A 19,172-nucleotide genomic window follows, 5' to 3' on the forward strand; every position below is an offset into this window, starting at 1 on the left:
TCTCTCTCCAGCGAACTGAAGAGAGGCAGGACAGCAGTCCGTGTGTTCGGATAGAGGGTGATATGTTCATATGAGGTGATACATGATAGAATATGTGATAAGATGGATTGAATTCAAATTTACCTGACTCTAGCGGCTTTGAATTTGCTCATCCGCTTAGGGGGCTCCTCGATGGGTTGGGTCTCTGGCTCGTCGTCGTTCACAAATCCCCCATTTCGGTAGATCATGCGGTTTCGCATGTCATAAAACTCTGTGGCAATCTGCTGCCTGTGCAGCTTTTCATCCAGCTCATCTGGTTCGGGAGCAACAGCAGAACCTTGCTTAACGTCTCGTTCAACCAGTGTGTCGGCCAAAGTCTTGCCTTCCGGAGGCCGGATCTCGGACCCAGAAGGAATCGTATCCGGGATGATGTCCCGAATTGGCTGTGAAAAGGGCTTGGGCTCCTTCGGTCTAGCAGGAAAGATAGGCAAGGAAGACGGTAACGAAGAGTCGTCTTCCTGGTGCAAGGAAGAGCGGAACGTGGAAGTCTTCGGGTTGCTGGAGACGGATGAATCTGTAGATGATGTTGCGACTTCCTGAGTAGCCGGCGGTACCGTTTGTCTGGCACTCTTGAAACGAGAGACCTTTTTAGGAGGTGCCTTGTCATCCGAATGGCCACTGCTTTCAGAAACACGTTCTGTGCGTTCGACAATCGCGTCAGATAGCACAGGGACATCCGATTGTCGAACAGGCACACTCTTGTCCTTCTTCTCGGGTGCGGACAGCTTTGTGTTCGGGGCGATGTCAAGCTCATTAGAGAAGGTAACCTTTTTCTTCGGCTTCTCACGGAGGACCTCTTCTGGCGAATTCTCGGTAGTTTGTTCGACCTTGACCACATGTGGCTCTTCAAGTTCTTGCCGAACATCGTTTGGAAGTACGCCGGCATCTTTGCCCACGTTCCACATGCCGCGAGCGTTCAGCTTATTCTCTAGCGCACGCATTTGCTGATGATATTCATCCGACAAGACCCGGCCGGTGGTCCTTCCGTACTCGTCTTCCTCCTCATCCTCTTCGGAAACGTAGTCGTCATATTCGTAATCATCATCAACCGAAAATTCACTCCCATCTTCGTCCAATTCCAGTTCAGCCACCACTGCGCCAACTTCGTTCAAACCGTACTGCAGCATTTCTCGGCGCAGCTTTGCATCTTCCGGTGACTCGTCAATGTCCACAACTGCTGTACCATTCAATTCACCATCCACATTTTGAGTAGCAGTGATTTCAGGTTGTGTTTCCGAGACACCGTTTGCCTGGGAAGCAGGACGCTGCTCCTGGTTCTCACGTTCGTCAAAACCGCTGTGGCCAGATTCAACTTCTTTATCCTCTTGTTCCACACCATCCTCTATCAACTCAGACTTTGCATTCTCCTTCCCTGGAAGATCCGGGATATCCTTAACACCTGCTTTCTTAAGCACGTCCAGCAATTCTGGAGCCTTGTCCCCTGGTGTAGATACCGAACTGGAGATAACATGGCCCTCTTCATCCAATTCTTCCATGATCTCCGTGACTGGGAAATCCTTCTCCATATCCGTAGAGGCAAGGCGTGCTATGCTCCCTTCATCTAGCGCATCTAGCTCGTCCCCCGCGCTCTGCAACCTCTTCTCCATTGTCGCGACATTCTGTCTCACGTAGTCGATCCGCCGAGATATGATATCCACAACCTGTTGCCTCGAGCGTATGACTCCCTTCTTCTCGCCCAGTAGGGCAAACACCTCTTTCTCGTTGACAAGCGAGCCTCCGAAGTCTCGCCCAGCGCTGAGGAAATCGTCGGCGGTGGCGTCGTCGCTGAGCGTGTCGATCTCTTCCTTCAGCCCATCGTATTCGGCTTCCCATGTCCGCCAGTGATACAGTGATTCTTGAAGCTCACGGATATTCACCTCGAGCTCCAGACGCCGGCGTTCAAGGGCGTCTATGCTGCCGTCTGAGAGGTTCATGGTGGGTGGGGGGGAAGGAGAAACAAAGGCGAGGAGCGGATGACCACAACAAAATAACTCAGATGTAAAGAAAGAGCGACAATAGTCGGTGTTGAGAGAGAGAATATCAAGTAACGATGTACCTCTCTTTCTTCCTGCTCAAAGTCTTCTTTCGCCTTCGTTTTTTTCCCTGGCAGAAAGCGCAAGAAATCCGCTCCGGGCGGAACTTGGCTGTGCCCGTGATTGGCTCGTGGATCTCTTACCTCATCCTCCTCGTCATCTTGCCTAAAGGTACCTGTTGCTGAAGCTGTCTGCTCTCCCCTCTTTTTTCGACACTGTCTCTCGCTAGATAATCATCTTGGTCATCCCAAGAGGCACAGGGAGCCGGAGATGTCGGTGACTGCGCGGAATGGAGTTGCCTCTCGGGGGGAAGAAGATGGTACGTTCATGTTTCTGACTCGTTCTCACCGTCCACCAGGTTAACCTTGTCATGGGGGAAATAAGAGGTCTGTCCCGTCTGCAAATCCTCGCGATACCTGAACCCTGATATGCGATTCCTCATCAATCCGGAATGTTATCACAAAATGTGCGAGTCGTGCGTTGACCGCATCTTTTCATCGGGGCCCGCCCCCTGCCCCGTCGCGGGATGCCACAAGACACTGCGCAAGGCCAAATTCCGGAAACAGACGTTTGAGGATATCGGCGTGGAAAGAGAGGTGGACATACGGCGGCGAGTCATGCAGATGTATGTGCTCTTATGTTCTCTCCCTCGCTCTGACACCAAGAGTGGTTTTTTTATCCGCCAAGTCTATCTGTTACAAGGAATAAGGCAAGACAGAAGCTGATAAATCCATGACTTCCAGCCTGAACCGCCGAGAAGAAGAGTTTGCCACGAAAAGAGCCTACGACGATTTTCTTGAGCAACGTGAAATGATCATCGCCAACCTAGTGCACGGAACGGATGTGGCGAAAACGGAGACTGATCTGCAGAGATACGCACAAGAGAACCTGAGCTCGATCCGCGCGAACCAAGCGCTGGAGGCACAGGAAGCCACCACGTTCCAGGAACGGCAGACGCTGGAACAAGAACAGGCCCGGTTACGTCGCGAGGCTGCCCGGCAAGAATACGAGAACGAGCGTCGGGAATTACTAGCCGGACGAGAAGATGTGCTGAGCCGCCTCGCCGCCGGTCGTGCCGGAGATGCGGCGGCAATTGCGCGCGAAGGCCAGAGAGTCCTGCTCAAAAAGTCCTCTGCGCGGCGCAGCGAAGAGGAACGAATCCGTCAGAAACAGGCCGTCCTGCGCGGTTCGGAGCTCCGGAAGGGGGTCGCAGCCCCAACAACGGCAGGCATCACCGGTGCACCCGACTCTGGCCTCGTCAAGGGCCTCAAGAAGATTGAGGTCCCCGTGCCGGATAAGCCGTATGATCCCTTTGGCGGCCTGGTTCCCGACAAGAGGGATTACTATACCCTTCAGGAACACTATCCGTCCACCTACCTCGATCCCATCAGGCAGGATACTCGCATGCTGGCAGGCGGGTACGACCTGCGTGAATACTACTCAAGGACGTTACTCGAAGCATTTGCCGGGCTGGGCTGCTTCCTCGACGAGGAGCTGTCTGAATCTGGTTCTCTGGACGCCTCGAAACCCGTCGCCACTCAGGGGGCTGCCATGGCGGCTGCTACGTCTGGAGGGAACGCAAGCAAAGCATGAATGTTACGGATGTCTCGTTGATAGGTCAAGTCTACTGCATAGCGATGGTGTTGTGGTTTCATTTGCATTTGGTTCTCCGGGATCCTTTCCTCTGAGATGACAACCGGACTTGTTCGGCTGTCTTTGGACAGCCAGGCCAATATGTGCCATAGTTTTGTCATAAACATTTCTGGTTTGAATAATTAATTCCCGAAGAATGGTAGCCATTCTATCTGACTAAAGAAATATAAAATATTATAGAACCCCCTTACACCAGTCACGTAGAAAAGACAGATGATATACTCCATACCAATTTTCCGCTATTGAATGCTAGGAGGTAGGTATGATGTCTAGAAATGTGCTAAAACGCTGGGAATACAATTGGCCATCTACAAAATGATATGCCTTCCGAAAACAGTAAGAAACCAAGTGTACAACACACTGCCAAACGGCAAAAGCAAGATTTGAGAACCCTCATCTGGAGACACTACAGTGGCCAGAGATAATCAACCCAAATCCCACAAGATTCCAACAACAGATCCTCAAGGTCTGGGGACATACACCTCAACCGAAGGAGGTCAGTCTAGAACCCAAGCCGAGAACCAAGTTTGTTGGCTAGTTCGAGAGAAGAGAAAGAGAGAGAAAGAGAAGAGGATAAGGATTCGAACTCCGCAGCTTCGCATTAACCCGTAGAAACGAGATCAAAGACTGCAAACCAGAAAGCCAAAAGAGAATACAGAAAGAAAAGACGAAAGTAAGGCGTTTCGCTTGCTGAACTAAATGCGGCCAGTGATCTCAACAGTGCTCTCGATTCCTTCCCACGGCAGGTCTTCGTCTTCATCCTCATCATAATCAGTGTCTAGATTTTTATTGGAAGACTTATCCGTCGTGGCAGTCACATCCGCTATTTTGGCGGCTGAGACATCGATTCCGACGGACTGAAGAGTGAGTTCCATCTCTTGCTCGGTCATCTCATGACCAGCTTGCTTCTGGCCTTCAAGAACGTCGTAAAGAGCGTAGATCTGATCGTATTTCATGTCTACCTCTTTTAGCAGCTTCTCCAGCTTCTCCTGCAACGACTTTCTCTTCCGTTTGTTGAGCGAAGCGTCCAGTTTGTTATATGCGGCTTGGTAAGCGGCAAGCTGCATTTTCAAGTGCGAAAGTTCATCTTCCAACGCCTTGATGACAGTCGCTAGTGCGACAGCTGGTGGCTGAGACGGTCTCATGGTATGCTCCTCGTTGTCGGCAGAGAGTTCAGGCATGCGATCGGAAACCGGCACAGGCTTGGGGACCTTCACGATCTCATGGCTATGGTCACATTCACCCTCGTCGGGAATACAGCGCTTGCAAACGGTGCAGTTCTTTCCATCGTGTTTCGAGACAGCATCCAGTGCTTTTTGCGCCGATTCAGAAAGCTTGGTCTGATTTTCTACCGCCAGGTCCGCAAACCGGAGGGTGATGTCAGGTAGAATGAACGCTGAAGTCATATCATTGATGTTTTGGCGTCGCTTTTTCTGAGATGAAAGAACTGCATGGTCCGAATGGCGCCTTGGTCGTTCTATGGGCACAGACAGGCTGTTATCTTCTTCGTTCGCGCTGGCCTTGGTGTTTGCGGTCAAGTCACCTGCCACCGAAGCAGGTCGGGGGGGGACATATTTAGTCTCTTTCAGAGATGATTTTCGGGGCACAGCGACCTTCGAGTTACTTTGGCGTGTCGTATTGAGGGTGTCGTTGGTGATACGGTCCTTAAGGGAAACGGTTTGGCGCTGTTTCCTCGCAAGTCTCTCTTCTTCGAGGGTCTTTCGCAGCTGGGCGATTTCACGTTCATCCACGAAGCTCAGGAGCGTTAGGTCCTGTTCGCTAGAAGTTGCCTTCTTGCCATTGTCAGCAGTGACATCCGAAGTGGCTAACTCGACCGGCTCGCTGACATCCACCTCCTCAACAATGACCCTCTTGGTCCGCCGTTTCCCAGAACTGGACTGTTTTCTAGAAACGGTGTCTTTCTTTGAACGACTACCTGTGTCTTCTGCCTTCAGAGCAGACATACGAGCTGCGCGAGGCAAGTCAATGGAGAAGAGGGCCTCCTCTGCGCGCTCTTTTTCCAATCGAGAGATCTCCTTGTCCACTTGGCTGAGGATCTTCGCTCTAGATTCATCTTGCTTAGACTTGGAGCGCGAACGGGCACTCTTTGAAGTCACATCTCCTGTTGTTCGGCTCATATCCGCACTGCGTTGGGTATACGATTGGCTATCCTCTGCATCCGGGTCACTGCTGACTGCAGTCCGCTCCGAGCGCATGGTATCTTCACGCTTCTTCCTGGGAAGCGAGAGGAATCTGGAAAGTTGGTCTTTAAGTTCCAAATTTTCTTGTTTGAGAGTCTCATTCTCCTCTTTGAGCTCCTGGGAATCGAGGTATGCAATACCGAGTTGAGAAACGGCCATGTCCCGTTCTCGAGTAAGCCTTTTCAGCGCGGCTTCCTGTACTTCGGACTTGCGCTCGAGGATATCCACTCTGTTCTGCAAAGCCAAATTTGATGACTCCAGCTCTGTAAGGACAAGCTGTCAGCGCGCTGCGAGGGGGGAACAAAAAAAACTCGACAGAGGTCAACTTACTCTTATTTTCATTCTCAATTCTACTACCGTCTCTCCTAGGACGGTCTTCTCCTGCGTCATGATGTCTCATTCGTTCGTTTTTGTCTCTATGGCGTGACCTATCTGTCTTCAAAGATGCATTTTCCTGGCGCATCTCCTCGATCTTCCTCTCAGCCTCGGCCTTGGCCATCTCCAGCTCGGCAACTTTATCCTGTAAAAGCCTCAAGGAGACGAACAGCGCCTTTTCGTCTTCAGGGATGGGGACCGCATCCAGAGGCAGGTGATCCCGGGTCCAAGTTGTATCGCCAGCATTGGCCGAAACAAAACGGGTAGGGCGAGTTTTCTGGCGGGAATAAACAGGGGTGCCATCTTCATACACACCCGAGACCAGTTCCGAGAGGTTGGGGAGGTCGGGAAGGAGAAATGACTGATGCGTCAGGGTATCTGCGAGCATGTTCGAGGTGTACGTGCCATTGCCGTTCTGGCTGCGACCACTGGCGGCTAGTTTTGCCTGACGGACTTCTTTCGCGTATGCTTCCTGGGAGGCTCTCTCGACAGCATCAGCAATCTGGTTAGAGAGATCATTCCGAGTGAAACGCGTGGGACGCGCATTGACGGGGATCTCTGCAGGCCGTTCATCTGCAATAAATGATCCGTCGTAGGTATCGCGAACCCTAGCGTGCATCTCGGAGAGGGTTCGTCGCTGGTCCTTGCGAGAAGTCTTGGAATACTGCTGGTCCAACGCCTCTTTCTGCGCAAGGTTCGCTCGTCGAAGCTGCGCGTCCTTTCTGAGGTTCTCGCTTACAGCTCGCCGTGTAGTGCCACGCACCGCTGATTTCAGCGGCGTGTTGGAAGTGATATGGTCCAGTCTCACGGCGGGAGACGAGGAGCGTACGCTGTTTTCGAAACTCATCATCGAATTCCGCGAATCGTCGAGTCGACGCGCCGGTTTGTTGGCACCGCGTCCCACTTCGATCGAAAGGTCGTCCTCCTCTTCCTCCTCGGATGTGTGTACGGGAGAGAAATTTGGAAAGGCGCGCTCGAGAGCCGACGTGTCGATCGCGTAGTCGGGTTCTTCCACTGGCTGCTGCTGCTGCTGCTGCAGTTGTCTTTTCACACTAGTCTGGAATTCGGGTAGTCTGTAGCTATCGTCAAGCTTTCTGGTTGACGCGATAGCCTCGCCTTCCGGGTCAAAGTCTGACACTGTGGTATTCCCAAAAGAGTTGAAACTGGACGTGGTGGCTTCAAGTAGACGAGAGTGATCGCGCGACATGCTGAATAGAACGGTGCCTGGAGACTGTAAGACAAAGATTCAGCAGTGGTTGCTAAGCACAGCAGTGTCTAGCAAACGTGTTTTGATGGGTGGCTGGGTTGGAGAACGCGTCGGGAGCGGTTTGACCTCTCCGAGACCACACAACAAGGATCAGATCAGAGATCACAGATAACTCGATTATAATTAATAAGTAGGAGCAATGAGAAAGCCCTTTTCATAAGAAGCATTAGTCCAACGACATGCCTGTCTCTTCGTAGTGCGGTGCGGTGGGGAGAGGAAAGACGGCGACGGAGGGAATGCGGGTTTGTTTACATCGTGCCGTTTGAACTTTGGGGAGGTTTGCCGGAGCGGCGCCTCTTCCTTCCCAGCCACTCAATTAACCAACGACCAGTTGAACTCCTTGTTGACAGGAAACGAGGCCATTCCAACAGAATCTAACGATCTGCGGAGTAGGTTGGATAGACTCTGAAGCCATCTAAAAGTTTAATGATTTGAGTGAGGAATAAATGTCTCTGTTACTGATGCTGTCTTAGTAGACCAGCAACTCCAGCGCCAGAACCCAACCCCTATTCATCAAGGCATTCACGTTGCTATGCCTGAGAGTATACCTACTTGAGGTACTATTGATAATTCAAAGTGCAAAATAGCTCTGTGACTATCCGCTGTGCTGTTTACTTGGGTTAAGAGTCATACAGCGTAGGCATAGACTATTATATCTCCTCTATATGTATATATATAAATGTGTGATTCCTATTACTACATTATATCTGATCAAGTTTGTTTGTGACTGAATAAGTATATATATAATTACTAAAAATATAGACATAAAAGAATATATATAAAAGGATATAATTACTGGACTAAACACCTGGGGCGCCATGCTGCTAAGTGTGAACAGTTTCCAAAAACCCATCATTAAGAGGGAAGGCAAGGAATCAGTTATAAAAGAGCAAGTGAAGATTCATAAGATCAGATGAACCACCGTCATAATAAGCACTGTCAACCTCCCAATATATCACTGAAAGAGTGTATGTATATATAGGAAAGAAATGATTAGAAAGATCTTCATTCAAGGAAATAGGCTTTATGGTCATTATCATGGCTCTGGAATCGGATGGCTCGTAGCGGTGGCGGAAGTCGCTGGCTCTGGCTCACTCTGATGAGGGTTTAAGGGGGTATTCGGACCCTGGCTGTTCACTGGGCTAGCGATATCAATGTGGATGGTAGGCACAGGGATGTGTTCGATAGGTAGCTGGAGAGGAGGAATCTCGCCTCGCCCTGCGATGGGGCTCTCATATGCCGGTGCGTCGCCCCAGTCTAGGTCGTCATACTGCGGAGGTGGGATGTGTTGTGCCCCGAGATCATCTTCTTCCTCTGTCGCCACAGGGGTTAGGCTATTGCTATCGCCATCTGGCGTCATAGTGGCGAGAGGAACGATTGACGAAGTAAATGATTCGTCGCGGGAATGAAGGCTTGCAGGATGGGAGTGTTCGTCGTCGGCCGCCGCCGGATTCTGTAACAGAGGTGACCGATCCGAGTCTGGCGATGCGGCCCGAACCCGTGACCCATCATGTCGTACATATCCCAGTTCCGCATAACTGACACTGGATATGCGCCTCTCCCTCGCCCGAGCCTGGTGGTCTGCGAGGGCGGCAGCAGCCGCGCGACTGGAGTTCCCGAATGACTGACGAGCGCGAGCTTCTTCTCGCATCTGGTCGATACGAGCATGGTCGCCCCGGGCACGAGCTTCCTGGCGTTCCCTTCGCCGAGCTTCTCGCTCGGCAATCTCCTGTCGACGCTGGAGACGAATCTGATACAGCGCCTCCATATGTCCCTCGCGGCGTGATTCCTCCTGGTCTGCCGTCTCCGGAAACTCAATGACGACATCCATGCCGCCTCGCTCTCCCTCCCGAGCTATAACCTGCTCTGTCGGTTTCGGGCTCGGCGTGTAGGCGGGAAGCGTCATGACGGAACGGATCGAAGTGTCTCGATGCACCCGGTTCATCTCAGCAGTGGCCGTTGTATTTCGTACTCCCGCAGCTGATGCGCCATGATATGCGGTATCCTCGGGATCCCGATTCGGAGCCGATCCACCGGCAACTCGTCCGTAAGATGCCCCCGGAGACCACTGATTCCATTTCTCTTTCAGGTACTTCCCCGGAATGTATTTTGGTCGGCAATTCATTCGGCGAAGGGCGCGAAGAAGGAAGAAGGCCATTACCGAAGAAGAGACAACAAATATCACCACCGTGGCGGTCTATACAGAAGAAGCGGGGCATCAGCACCTGAAACATTTGATAACGAAGCGACAGCACCTGCACAGGGGCTTACAATAATAATGATATCCTTATTGTTGGACGAGCCATTATTGGACGAATTCTGAGCCGTCTGGGTAGAATTCCGATGGGCGACATCGAACCGAGGCAGCACTGGCATTTCTTATCGTTTCTGGGCAACTCCCGCCCGCAGAATGTTTCCAACTTAGAGCATATAGTATAGTCGCATCAATAGGGCCAAAAAAGAAAAAAAAAACCAGAAGCCTGATCTGAGAGGAATGACGGCTCACCGCGGAGCCTGCGGAGATCGACAGTTGACGGCAAATGTGGGTGGGTGGCTGAGCAGAGTCGTAGACTGTAAGGTGAAGAATAACCAGCTGATAGACGATGTACCATCCAAAGCCTTGGCTGCAGCTGGGGATGTCCTTTTGGAATATGAGCAGTGAAGAGAAAACGTAACAACAGACGTCAAGAAGAAGAAATAACCAAGCACTGGGTACCAGTAATCACCAGTGAGCCGATAACAAGACGGGTGGCAGGGGCTGGGCTGAGCGTAATTAGCGCTCCAGCCCGCCTTAGAGTTAGCAGATGTTGACAGGTACCTGATCCACAGATACTCCGTAGGTAATAATGCAGCAAAGATCCACGAGTAGGATCGATATATAGACAATGCCAAGTAGTAATAATATCAGTAAACCAGCATCAATCAATCGCTGTGAGAGGAAAAGGGTGCAACCTCAAAAATATTCCGTCTGTTGTTGTCGTCGTGCCGTTTCAGCCACACCAGAAGCCCCCATATTTAGAACAGGCTATCCTGAAGGAGCATGTTTCTCCGTACTCCGATATAATCAAATATCAAGTGACACGTGCATATGTCACATGACTCTCCACCCGACCCCCTTCAGCCCAGCAGTCAAAATCCTATCTCGACAGCATGTGAACGTACCGGTTGCAAATCTCGCGAGAGAAGCATAAACTCTCGGAAGGCTGGTATATCACCAGTATGAACTATTTCCCAATTGAGATGGCGAAACTCCTTCTCCCAAGCAGCAGTCATTCCGAATGTCTAGCCTTGACGAAGAGAGTCAAGATCCAGCAATGTGGTTTGAAGCACCGGAAGCAGGAATCAACCTATAATTAGGTAACTGAGAGATTAGCATATTTGAGTCAGTCAGTATCATAACCTCCAATATGCCCGGTTTCGAAGTCTGTGGCCACACGGGGAGGAGTGTAGTTGATCATGAAGTACTTATTCAGCACGCCTGACAATGTCTAGAGACGGGCAGAGAGCTTTCACACTCTCCACGACCCATAAACTATTCCAGCCGCTACCTGACTAGTGAACCCCGAGTATTTATTCGATTAGCCGCTCGAAGACTGATCTCATGGCTTATCACAAGAGCGCCCCTTGATCAGATCCGACGGCTCGCAGTTTGAAACATATATTGGGGATAGATGCAGGCTGCATCCTGCAAACCATGCTATTCCCCCCAGCCGACTATCTCCTTGAATCCCAGAGTTCTTGAAACCCGTTTCGTCTTAATGCAGAGATATCAGCATTGTATCGGAGTGGTTGCAGGACGCCTTGCCATTCGAATTACTCCCTAGACACAGGCTAGAAAGCACCAGGATCTGGCGTACCTGCACAAGCACTCCATCCTGGTTCCTGGTCAGGGGCTATATGACCTTTTTAGACTCGTGTTTTCAATCTCAAAGAGGAAATAGCTCTAGCTACTAGGCAGGGACCCTATACGCTATCTATAATCATTATTGGAACACTTGACGACGACTCGAGAATTGCGTATGTTACCTAGTTGTAACTGACTAGTAAGTCACTACCTAGGTAGCTATCATGGAACCAGTACGGAGTATGTAGTACACCTACTGACATGGAGTAAGGAGTAACTAGATCAGAATTTGCGAATAGCCCGGAATCCTTCGGCATCCTACTATAATCCTACATGTACTCCATACTCCGTACTCCGTATCTTGATCCTAACTAGAATACCAGAGAAAGTCGCTGGCCGTGTCTAGACTCTGTGGACCCGAGAATTTTTCATAAAGAGGATCTAGATCCTTGTTTGACAGCTTATCTCTACCCCGTATTGTAGTATACTCCGTACTATACCTAATACTGTTCTACGGTGCGTGCCCCAATAATAGTGCGTGTCCTTATTGTCCCACCCCCCTCAAAATGCTGATTCGGTATCTCCGCCGAGAATTTACGGAGTAGGACTAGAACGTGGGACGAGACCGAACGCCCCCATTTTCTAGCGTTGCGACTTCTCATTATTAAGTTCGTATTTATTATCTACTATTTGCTCAGAAATGCCCAGGCCTGTGGCGTACGGAATGTCCTTACCGTGGGCTCATTCCACCCAAGCAAACGCCTGACCGTCCTTGCTAAATCTTAATCTGACATCTAGCGCTGACGATCATATCGAATTTCTCTATAGCTCTGATACTAGCCGGAACAACGTTTAAAGTACTACCGAGTACCTACTCCGGAGAAATGAGAGGCCAAGGAAAGAGAGAAAATGCTTCAATACTATAAAGAAAATAAAATTTGCATTATGTACATCAACTATTTTCGTAATCTATTAGCGAGTAGAACAAAGAGAATACTCCGTAGTCGATGGGAGAATAAGAGTAGGGATAGGGTATGGAGGTAGTATCCCTGGTAACTGGAAGTAAACCAAAACTTCCTTATAGAAAAACCAGATTCCTCGATCATGGCCTGTGCCTCGAGAAGGCGTGTGGAATACCGTTGGGTTGATCGACTGCTTCTGACGATCCATTCGAATGCCAATACGTAACATCGATGTTGGTTGTCCTTGTGATGGTCCCGTCCCCCTTTAGGATGTTCTCCTCGCTGTCATTGTCGTTGTTGGTGCCCGACTGCGACTGGAACTTCTGGGAGGCTGTACGGCCATGGTTGTGGCCAGTGCCAGAGGCGTAGTAATTGCGAAGCTCAGTGCCAGAGCGGGGATACGATCGGGTATACACGGTCGAGCTCACTTTCTTGAGGATTCGGACGATCAGCGGCCGGATCGGGGGGATGCAGCCGACGATCAAAATCACCCACATCTCGGTCCTATGCAAGTCAGCCTTGGGGGATTACAATGCTCTCTCCCACCGGATTTCGTGTCCGGAAAAAAACCATACGTATTCCAGATATCAAGCCTCCCGATGAAATCTAAACCCACGTAGGAAAAAGATCAGCATATTAGATCATCTTCGCCTTCTTACTTCAATTCCATCTGCAGGTAGGGTAGGTCTCACATGTCGTATCCTCCGTCCTTGTCAGAGCACTGAGCTCGACGGTCTTAGCTATCGCGCAGACGGAAGCACTGCAGCCTGTTAAGAGGAGGTATGTACCAGTAGAGAGAGGCACGCAACGCACATAATTCCCATGCCCATCAACACACATAAACCAATCTTGACGAGCGGCTGTAATTGCACGTTCCAGAAGAAGATGGCCGGGTAGATGGCCAGTACCATGTCGACAAATGCAGACCAACCTGTAGTGACGGGGAGGGGAAAACGCATCTGTCAGCCAAAGAAGGGTCGACTGGGAGGTCATGTGAGCAGCGGCACTTACTGCCTTGGAAATAGGCGCAGTTCTGGTTGCGCAACCCCCCATCACACGTCCCTGGCAGCGAGCTATCCCACAGCTTTGCCGCCGGCATGCAGGTTCCTAGGATCGTTCCGACGGTGATGGTGTTCATGATTAAGTTGGACGAGGCAAGCGTCCATAGAAAGATCTTTTTCCCGCGGTCCTGAGGTCCATGGAGCTGATGGAGGAAGGCCACGACGGCGAATTTGCCGCCTGAGATGGCGAACAGACTAACAAGCGTGTTTGACCACGCCCATTTCATGGCCTCGGTGGCCTGCTGTGTCGAAAGGACACTGATGTGCTGACCTAAACCATAAAGGATGGAGAGAGTGAAGAAGCAGAGACTGAGCGTTGCCGTGATCTGAATCAAAAACAGCCTCCGTTAGTCAGATTCCTATTGGATCGCGAGGGGAGAAGGATAATCCATCGTCTCGTACAAAAGTGAAGACTGCCAGATACAAATCAAGTCTGATACGCTTGGTGATCGCCCAGGTGGTGTATGTCCGTGCCAACAACAGGACCAAGCAGATCCCAAACTCGGTCCAGGACACAATCACCAAGGTTGTCCCATAGTTGCTGATACCGTACGGTGCAGATGTACCCGCCATCTTGCTCGCACGAATCTCTTCAGCAGCGAGCGTGTTGAACGCCTCTTGAAAGCAAAGAATAAGGAGGAGGAGGTTTCCAATCGCCCCAGAAATAATGCAGAGACCGACTTTCCAGAGATTTGACCAGAGAGCCCCTTATACATTCTCGGTTCTCGGAACCTCCTACATCGACTAATAAGATTATTTTCTATAAAGATACTGCGGCAGAGCTGCGTACGTCTCCACCGGCGTTAACAGCTGACCCTTCGCACCACGTTCCTTACTAGCTGCATCTATCGAATGCGTCTTTAGCATTCTAACGGAGTTCGAGTTTCATTGACCATGGAATATAGATATGGGCTGACTTGCAGGGGGAAAGTGTTGATCAATCACAATTATACCGTGGTTAACAGATTGTGCGCCATGCGTACACACCCAAACCATACCATGCATTGGCCAGACTGTCCGACACCCATGTGTATAAAGCTCATGTTATGTGATGGATCCTGCAGGCCCCAATCCTAGCACACTGGTTTCTTAGCTTGAGGGAGCTCCACCCCTGCCAGGCCCCCTGCCCCGGACCACAATGGTTTTTTCGCCGGGGGCCGGAGGATGGACGGGTTCCCCAAGACTCAGAGGCCGCTAGACTCGCTACTCGGGGTAAAGATTTATTGCCACGACCCCAAAATAGTCACATAGGCCAATGGCCTTCGCTCCGACCTTGCTGTAACTACTATACGCGAGACCGTTTTAATCTTTCAGCCAGGTAAGAAGCTAAGGTCCCAGGATGTCTGTCCCGAACTCGCTAGGAGCGGCATGGAAGAGAAAAAAAAGTACTTTGAAGGCTGATAGTGCTTTCCAAAGGATGGGGTTCATAAAAGTACCGCGATTTTACAGAAGATCTCTTTCCTCTTGCTGTCACTCTTCCTCCTCGCACTCGAGATCTTTTATTACCCTTCTGCTTTTAAGTAGCGAGCCCCTCTGATCTTCAGTCTGCTTCCCTTTCTTGATTGCGATCGTTGTACGGCAGATCGTGCAACATCCCTTCGAAGATGTCTGAGGCAACAGTTGGCAGCCGCCCTGGATCCGATTCTGGGACTGAATTCATCCCCGGCACGGATTTCATGTGCGACGTGGATCATACCTCGCATTTGAACCAGGGTAAAGGCAGCGATGTGATGTGAGCATCCCGTTTTTCCAGCTGCGAGACTACTAATTGTCGCCCCCATGTGCTGATCTGCAAAGCCTCATCCCGCAGCCTTCGAATGACCCCAGTGATCCTCTCAACTGGTCTCCGCTTTGGAAATGTAAGGAGCGCCTTTACTACTACCCTCATGTACTATGCACTAAAATCATGATTGTTAGGCCTCGTGATCGTGGTGCAGTTTGGATATACCTTCGTCGCGGTGGAGGCGGCTCTGTCCGTCGCCCCCCTGTTCGCCTTGCTGGCCGAAGAATGGGGTCTCAACCAGACGCAGCTTAATCTGTTGACGGGAGGGTGTATCCTTGCCCAGGGATATGCCAACCTCCTTATCGTGCCCTTCTCCAACATCTTCGGGCGCAGGCAGACCAGTCTTCTGTTGGCGATCTTCATCATCCTCACCGAGGTCTGGGAGGCCCTGGCCACCTCGAACGAGAGCTTCCTGGCCTCCCGTATCGTTAATGGTCTGGCCACTGCTGGATCCGAGACCATCATGATGCAGGTTGTAAGCGATATGTTCTTCCTACACGAGCGTGGTTTCTGGACCGGAATCTATTTGTAAGGATAAGGCGCCACCCTTCCACACCCCCTTTTCCACCTATGGCTCTAACGCGCTCATTCCTTGTAGTGTGAATTATTTCGTCGGGATCTTCCTGGGAGCGATTATCGCGGGAAGCATCGCTGCAGTGTAAGATCATCACAACTTCTTTCCCCTCTGGATGGAGAAGAGATACTGACTAAGAGTCTAGCCATGGTTGGCGAAGCTTCTTCTGGCTTTCTGTTGGGTTGTCAGGATTCAACCTTTTGACACTCCTTTTCCTGTTCCCTGAGACCAAATACAAGCGCTCGGCCCAGTGGATCGGAGGCACGCTGAAGGCTGCTTCGTCTGGATCCAACAACAAGAGAAATGATCAAGAGAAAGCCACTCCCGATGCGGCCATCATCACTGACGAGCTGTCGACTGCCTCATCTCCTGCATCCCCCGAAACCTCTCTGGTGGGCACCGGCCGCCCCTCGAAGAAACAGTTTAAACTGTGGCAGACACCAGATTCCCGTTGGAAGTCCTTTGTTGTGCGCGATCTTCTGACCCCCTTCCGGATCTTCTACTACCCTATCATCCTTTGGGCAGGCGTGACTTGTGCCGGATCCATCAACATCAACCTATTCTATGCCTTGACTGAAACCGAAGTGCTTGCTGCGCCTCCGTACGACTTCTCTACCGCGGCGCTCGGGTACGGCAACTTTGCGTTCTTTGTCGGAGGCTTGATAGGACTGCTGACCGCAGGCCCGATGTCGGACTTTGCTGCCAAACGTGGTGCACGCAAGAACAATGGTATCCGTGAAGCAGAGATGCGGCTGCCTGCCTTGATCCCCTTCTTTGTCATCACAGTGATTGGAGTCGTGGTGGGTGGCCTTGCCTACCAGAATCTGTGGTCCTGGCACATCATCTTGGTCATCGGGTACGGGTTCGCCGGTGTGACCGTGACCACAGTGCCTACCATTGCCACTGCGTATGCGATCGACTGCTACAAGCCGCTCGCCGGGGAGATCATGGTGGTCATCACCGTGATCAAGAACACCTGTGGGTTCGCCATGAGCTACTGGGTCCCCACCCTCGCCGACAAGTATGGCCTGGTCGGCCCGGCTATGGTCCAGTTCTCGCTCGCTACAGGTCCCTTGCTCCTGGGGATCCCCCTGTACTTCTTTGGCAAGAGACTGCGTATGTTAACCAAGGATTCCCCTGTCCATAGGTTCTCTGAATTCTAGAGCCTCGCGCCCTTGCCTGTATATATATATATTGTTCTTTCTCTAGCTGGGTCGTGTATAGTCATTTCAGTTATGTATTTAGGAATAATGGAATCAATGTAGAGCAAACGATTACCCAAAGTGGACTGCCAGAAACACCAATTCAAGAAAGAAGCGCAATTTGTATTTATCAGCTATATATTATACTGCATCGTAAAGTCTAATGACCCTCAATCCCTACTACTTGGACACTTTCCCCACTCGTCTGATTATAAGTAGCAACACGTCGAAGTTTCAGTCCCGCAGCCGCAAACAGTGCGCGCCACTGCTTCTCCGTGCGCTCCATGGCGGCAAAGTTGACCATCATGGCGATGTCCCTGTCGGTAGCGTTCGGATGAGCGCCCTTGTTCGGAATGATCATGTCGTCGATGAGGAGGACCGAGTCGGGCGCCATGGCAGCCTTGATGTTGCGGAGGATGACCAGGCACTTCTCATCCGGGTAGTCGTGCATGATGTAGCGGAGGTAGTACGCTCTAGCAGCGTGGACTGGCTGGGGGGTCCAGAAATCGTGGGCGGTCTTCTCCACGCCGGTCGTCTGCAGGGCGCGAGCTACGACAGTCGTCGAGTCCTGCAGGATGACCCGGCCGACCAAATCGGGATACCTGCTCCTTAGTAGGGCGCACTGGTGGCCGATGCCGCCGCCGACATCGACAAAGACAGGAGTCTCGGGCGTGGAGCCGTGCGCGAGCTCTCGGAAGTCGATCACATCTAGCCAGGTCATCTTTCGATCGTGCTGAGCGCCCATCCACACACCAAAGTTGGCGGATAAGTCGGGCTGGCTCTGGAACCAGACAAATCGGGGCAGATCGGTGCGGAAGCCTCTTTGGAACGGGGTGTGCAGCATGTCGCTGGGATTCGCATACTGCGTTTCCTCCAGGAACTCCGGGGCAGCTTGCAGAGAGGGCATGGTGCCATGCATACTTATCCACCTGTTAGCCTTTCTAGCCTGTAGATGTATGTGCACATACGGGTACAATAATCTCACTAATGTTTGATGCCGGCGCGAAACCCTTCGATGCTCAGCGTTTGCGTGATGTGGTTCGCGGCAAAAGAGTCTTCATCCACCTCATTGATCATGCCATGTGATGCCAGATATCTTGCAATACGGCCTGGCCATTAGTATATATGAAATACACACACCCATATCTATCCGCATAGAGGGATGGGGATCTAAGACATACCGGTCAAAGTAACGTCCGCACCGGCGGCAGCAGCCAGATCTACCGAATTAAGGGGTGTATCCTTTTCGACCAGAGTCTTGAAGATACGCATATTGCCCGCGATCTGCGCGACGGTCAAGAGGATGGGCTAATGACGGTCAGATTCGGTACAGAAAAGACATCAAGTCACGGGCTATAGTTGTTATTACCGAGTAGATAATTCTATAAACCGTGTCGTAAGGTGCCTCCACGGCTAGGCCCAGTTTCTGAGCGGCATTGTAGAGCTGTTTGCGCACCTCGGGGTCGGAGGGAGGGGCTGTAGCTAGGGCGTTCAGAGCTTCAAGCGTTTGGGTGACATCCACATTGGCCATGACTGCAGTTCGTTCTTGGTCACCTTGATAGATGGATCGACGGGTGAGAAGGAAGTTTGAAGGTCTGTATTCTGACTTTTAAAGTATCTTCAGGGTTGCGAAACGTCGTGCAGATAGAAGTTATCCACGTGGTGCTGATGCTGCTGCAGAGCGACTGGCATAGGGCCTTGATAGTTAGTCTGGAACCAGAGAGTACCGTATCCTCGGTACGCAGCGATTCAGTGATTCCTGGGTATTTGGCTAATTGTAACGCGTGGTCCCACGTAATATCTCGTATAAAGCCGAATCCTTGAGAGTATTGCCATGGATGTTGTTATGGTTGAAATACCAAGTGGGGTAAGGGATGGTGTCTTCCTGGAGGATTGAGAACCTGGTTCTTAAGATGCGGAATAATTAGCATAGGCCTATAACTCGAGGAGTTCTGGTAAGAAGGGTTTCCGCTGGGGTTATCTTGAATGCAACAATCCTTTATGTAGCATATTCTCTCCTGAGGTTTTCCTTCAGTTTCAGGATTTATGAAGATGCCAATCGTGCTGCAAGGTTTCCATACAAGATATTGAAAGGCGAGCTTTAGTTAGTGGGACGCTCATGGACACCGAGAATTGGAACCACTATTAGCATGATGGTTAGAATGTTCGATCTCATCT

The 19,172-nt window shown here is 51.0% G+C and overlaps 7 protein-coding genes across 7 annotated transcripts; 2 read left to right on the forward strand and 5 right to left on the reverse strand.

The window, feature by feature from the left end:
- Positions 1-119: 119 nt before the first annotated feature.
- On the reverse strand, positions 120-1,973 carry ASPZODRAFT_71360 (hypothetical protein; the record flags this gene model as incomplete). Its single annotated transcript, XM_022729740.1, has 1 exon — positions 120-1,973. The coding sequence occupies one exon, from the start codon at positions 1,971-1,973 to the stop codon at positions 120-122; it is 1,854 nt and encodes a 617-aa protein (XP_022579037.1).
- Positions 1,974-2,226: 253 nt separating this feature from the next.
- On the forward strand, positions 2,227-3,911 carry ASPZODRAFT_134606 (hypothetical protein). The gene is made up of 3 exons (XM_022723576.1): positions 2,227-2,391; positions 2,457-2,697; positions 2,816-3,911. Exons 2-3 carry the CDS (start codon positions 2,537-2,539, stop codon positions 3,663-3,665), a joined length of 1,011 nt encoding a protein of 336 aa, XP_022579038.1. The 5' UTR covers positions 2,227-2,391; positions 2,457-2,536; the 3' UTR covers positions 3,666-3,911.
- A 131-nt stretch (positions 3,912-4,042) lies between these two features.
- ASPZODRAFT_686138 (hypothetical protein) lies at positions 4,043-7,799 on the reverse strand. The gene is made up of 3 exons (XM_022729521.1): positions 6,257-7,799; positions 5,573-6,189; positions 4,043-5,515 (listed from the first exon to the last, which is right to left on the reverse strand). The coding sequence occupies exons 1-3, from the start codon at positions 7,506-7,508 to the stop codon at positions 4,421-4,423; spliced, it is 2,964 nt and encodes a 987-aa protein (XP_022579039.1). The 5' UTR covers positions 7,509-7,799; the 3' UTR covers positions 4,043-4,420.
- Positions 7,800-8,359: 560 nt separating this feature from the next.
- ASPZODRAFT_134610 (hypothetical protein) lies at positions 8,360-10,223 on the reverse strand. The gene is made up of 2 exons (XM_022723577.1): positions 9,840-10,223; positions 8,360-9,765 (listed from the first exon to the last, which is right to left on the reverse strand). The coding sequence occupies exons 1-2, from the start codon at positions 9,942-9,944 to the stop codon at positions 8,605-8,607; spliced, it is 1,266 nt and encodes a 421-aa protein (XP_022579040.1). The 5' UTR covers positions 9,945-10,223; the 3' UTR covers positions 8,360-8,604.
- A 2,129-nt stretch (positions 10,224-12,352) lies between these two features.
- On the reverse strand, positions 12,353-14,082 carry ASPZODRAFT_134612 (hypothetical protein). The gene is made up of 6 exons (XM_022723578.1): positions 13,838-14,082; positions 13,386-13,761; positions 13,188-13,305; positions 13,067-13,134; positions 12,950-12,980; positions 12,353-12,878 (listed from the first exon to the last, which is right to left on the reverse strand). Exons 1-6 carry the CDS (start codon positions 14,006-14,008, stop codon positions 12,515-12,517), a joined length of 1,128 nt encoding a protein of 375 aa, XP_022579041.1. The 5' UTR covers positions 14,009-14,082; the 3' UTR covers positions 12,353-12,514.
- Positions 14,083-15,039: 957 nt separating this feature from the next.
- ASPZODRAFT_18110 (hypothetical protein) lies at positions 15,040-16,955 on the forward strand (the record flags this gene model as incomplete). Its single annotated transcript, XM_022727159.1, has 5 exons — positions 15,040-15,167; positions 15,233-15,294; positions 15,353-15,746; positions 15,817-15,876; positions 15,938-16,955. 5 exons carry the CDS (start codon positions 15,040-15,042, stop codon positions 16,953-16,955), a joined length of 1,662 nt encoding a protein of 553 aa, XP_022579042.1.
- A 199-nt stretch (positions 16,956-17,154) lies between these two features.
- ASPZODRAFT_153470 (hypothetical protein) lies at positions 17,155-18,525 on the reverse strand (the record flags this gene model as incomplete). The annotated part of the gene is made up of 4 exons (XM_022725976.1): positions 17,155-17,914; positions 17,980-18,103; positions 18,176-18,302; positions 18,364-18,525. 4 exons carry the CDS (start codon positions 18,523-18,525, stop codon positions 17,155-17,157), a joined length of 1,173 nt encoding a protein of 390 aa, XP_022579043.1.
- Between the last annotated feature and the right edge of the window lie 647 nt (positions 18,526-19,172).

Source organism: Penicilliopsis zonata (assembly GCF_001890105.1).
Source record: "Penicilliopsis zonata CBS 506.65 unplaced genomic scaffold ASPZOscaffold_13, whole genome shotgun sequence".
Lineage (NCBI taxonomy): Eukaryota > Fungi > Ascomycota > Eurotiomycetes > Eurotiales > Aspergillaceae > Penicilliopsis > Penicilliopsis zonata.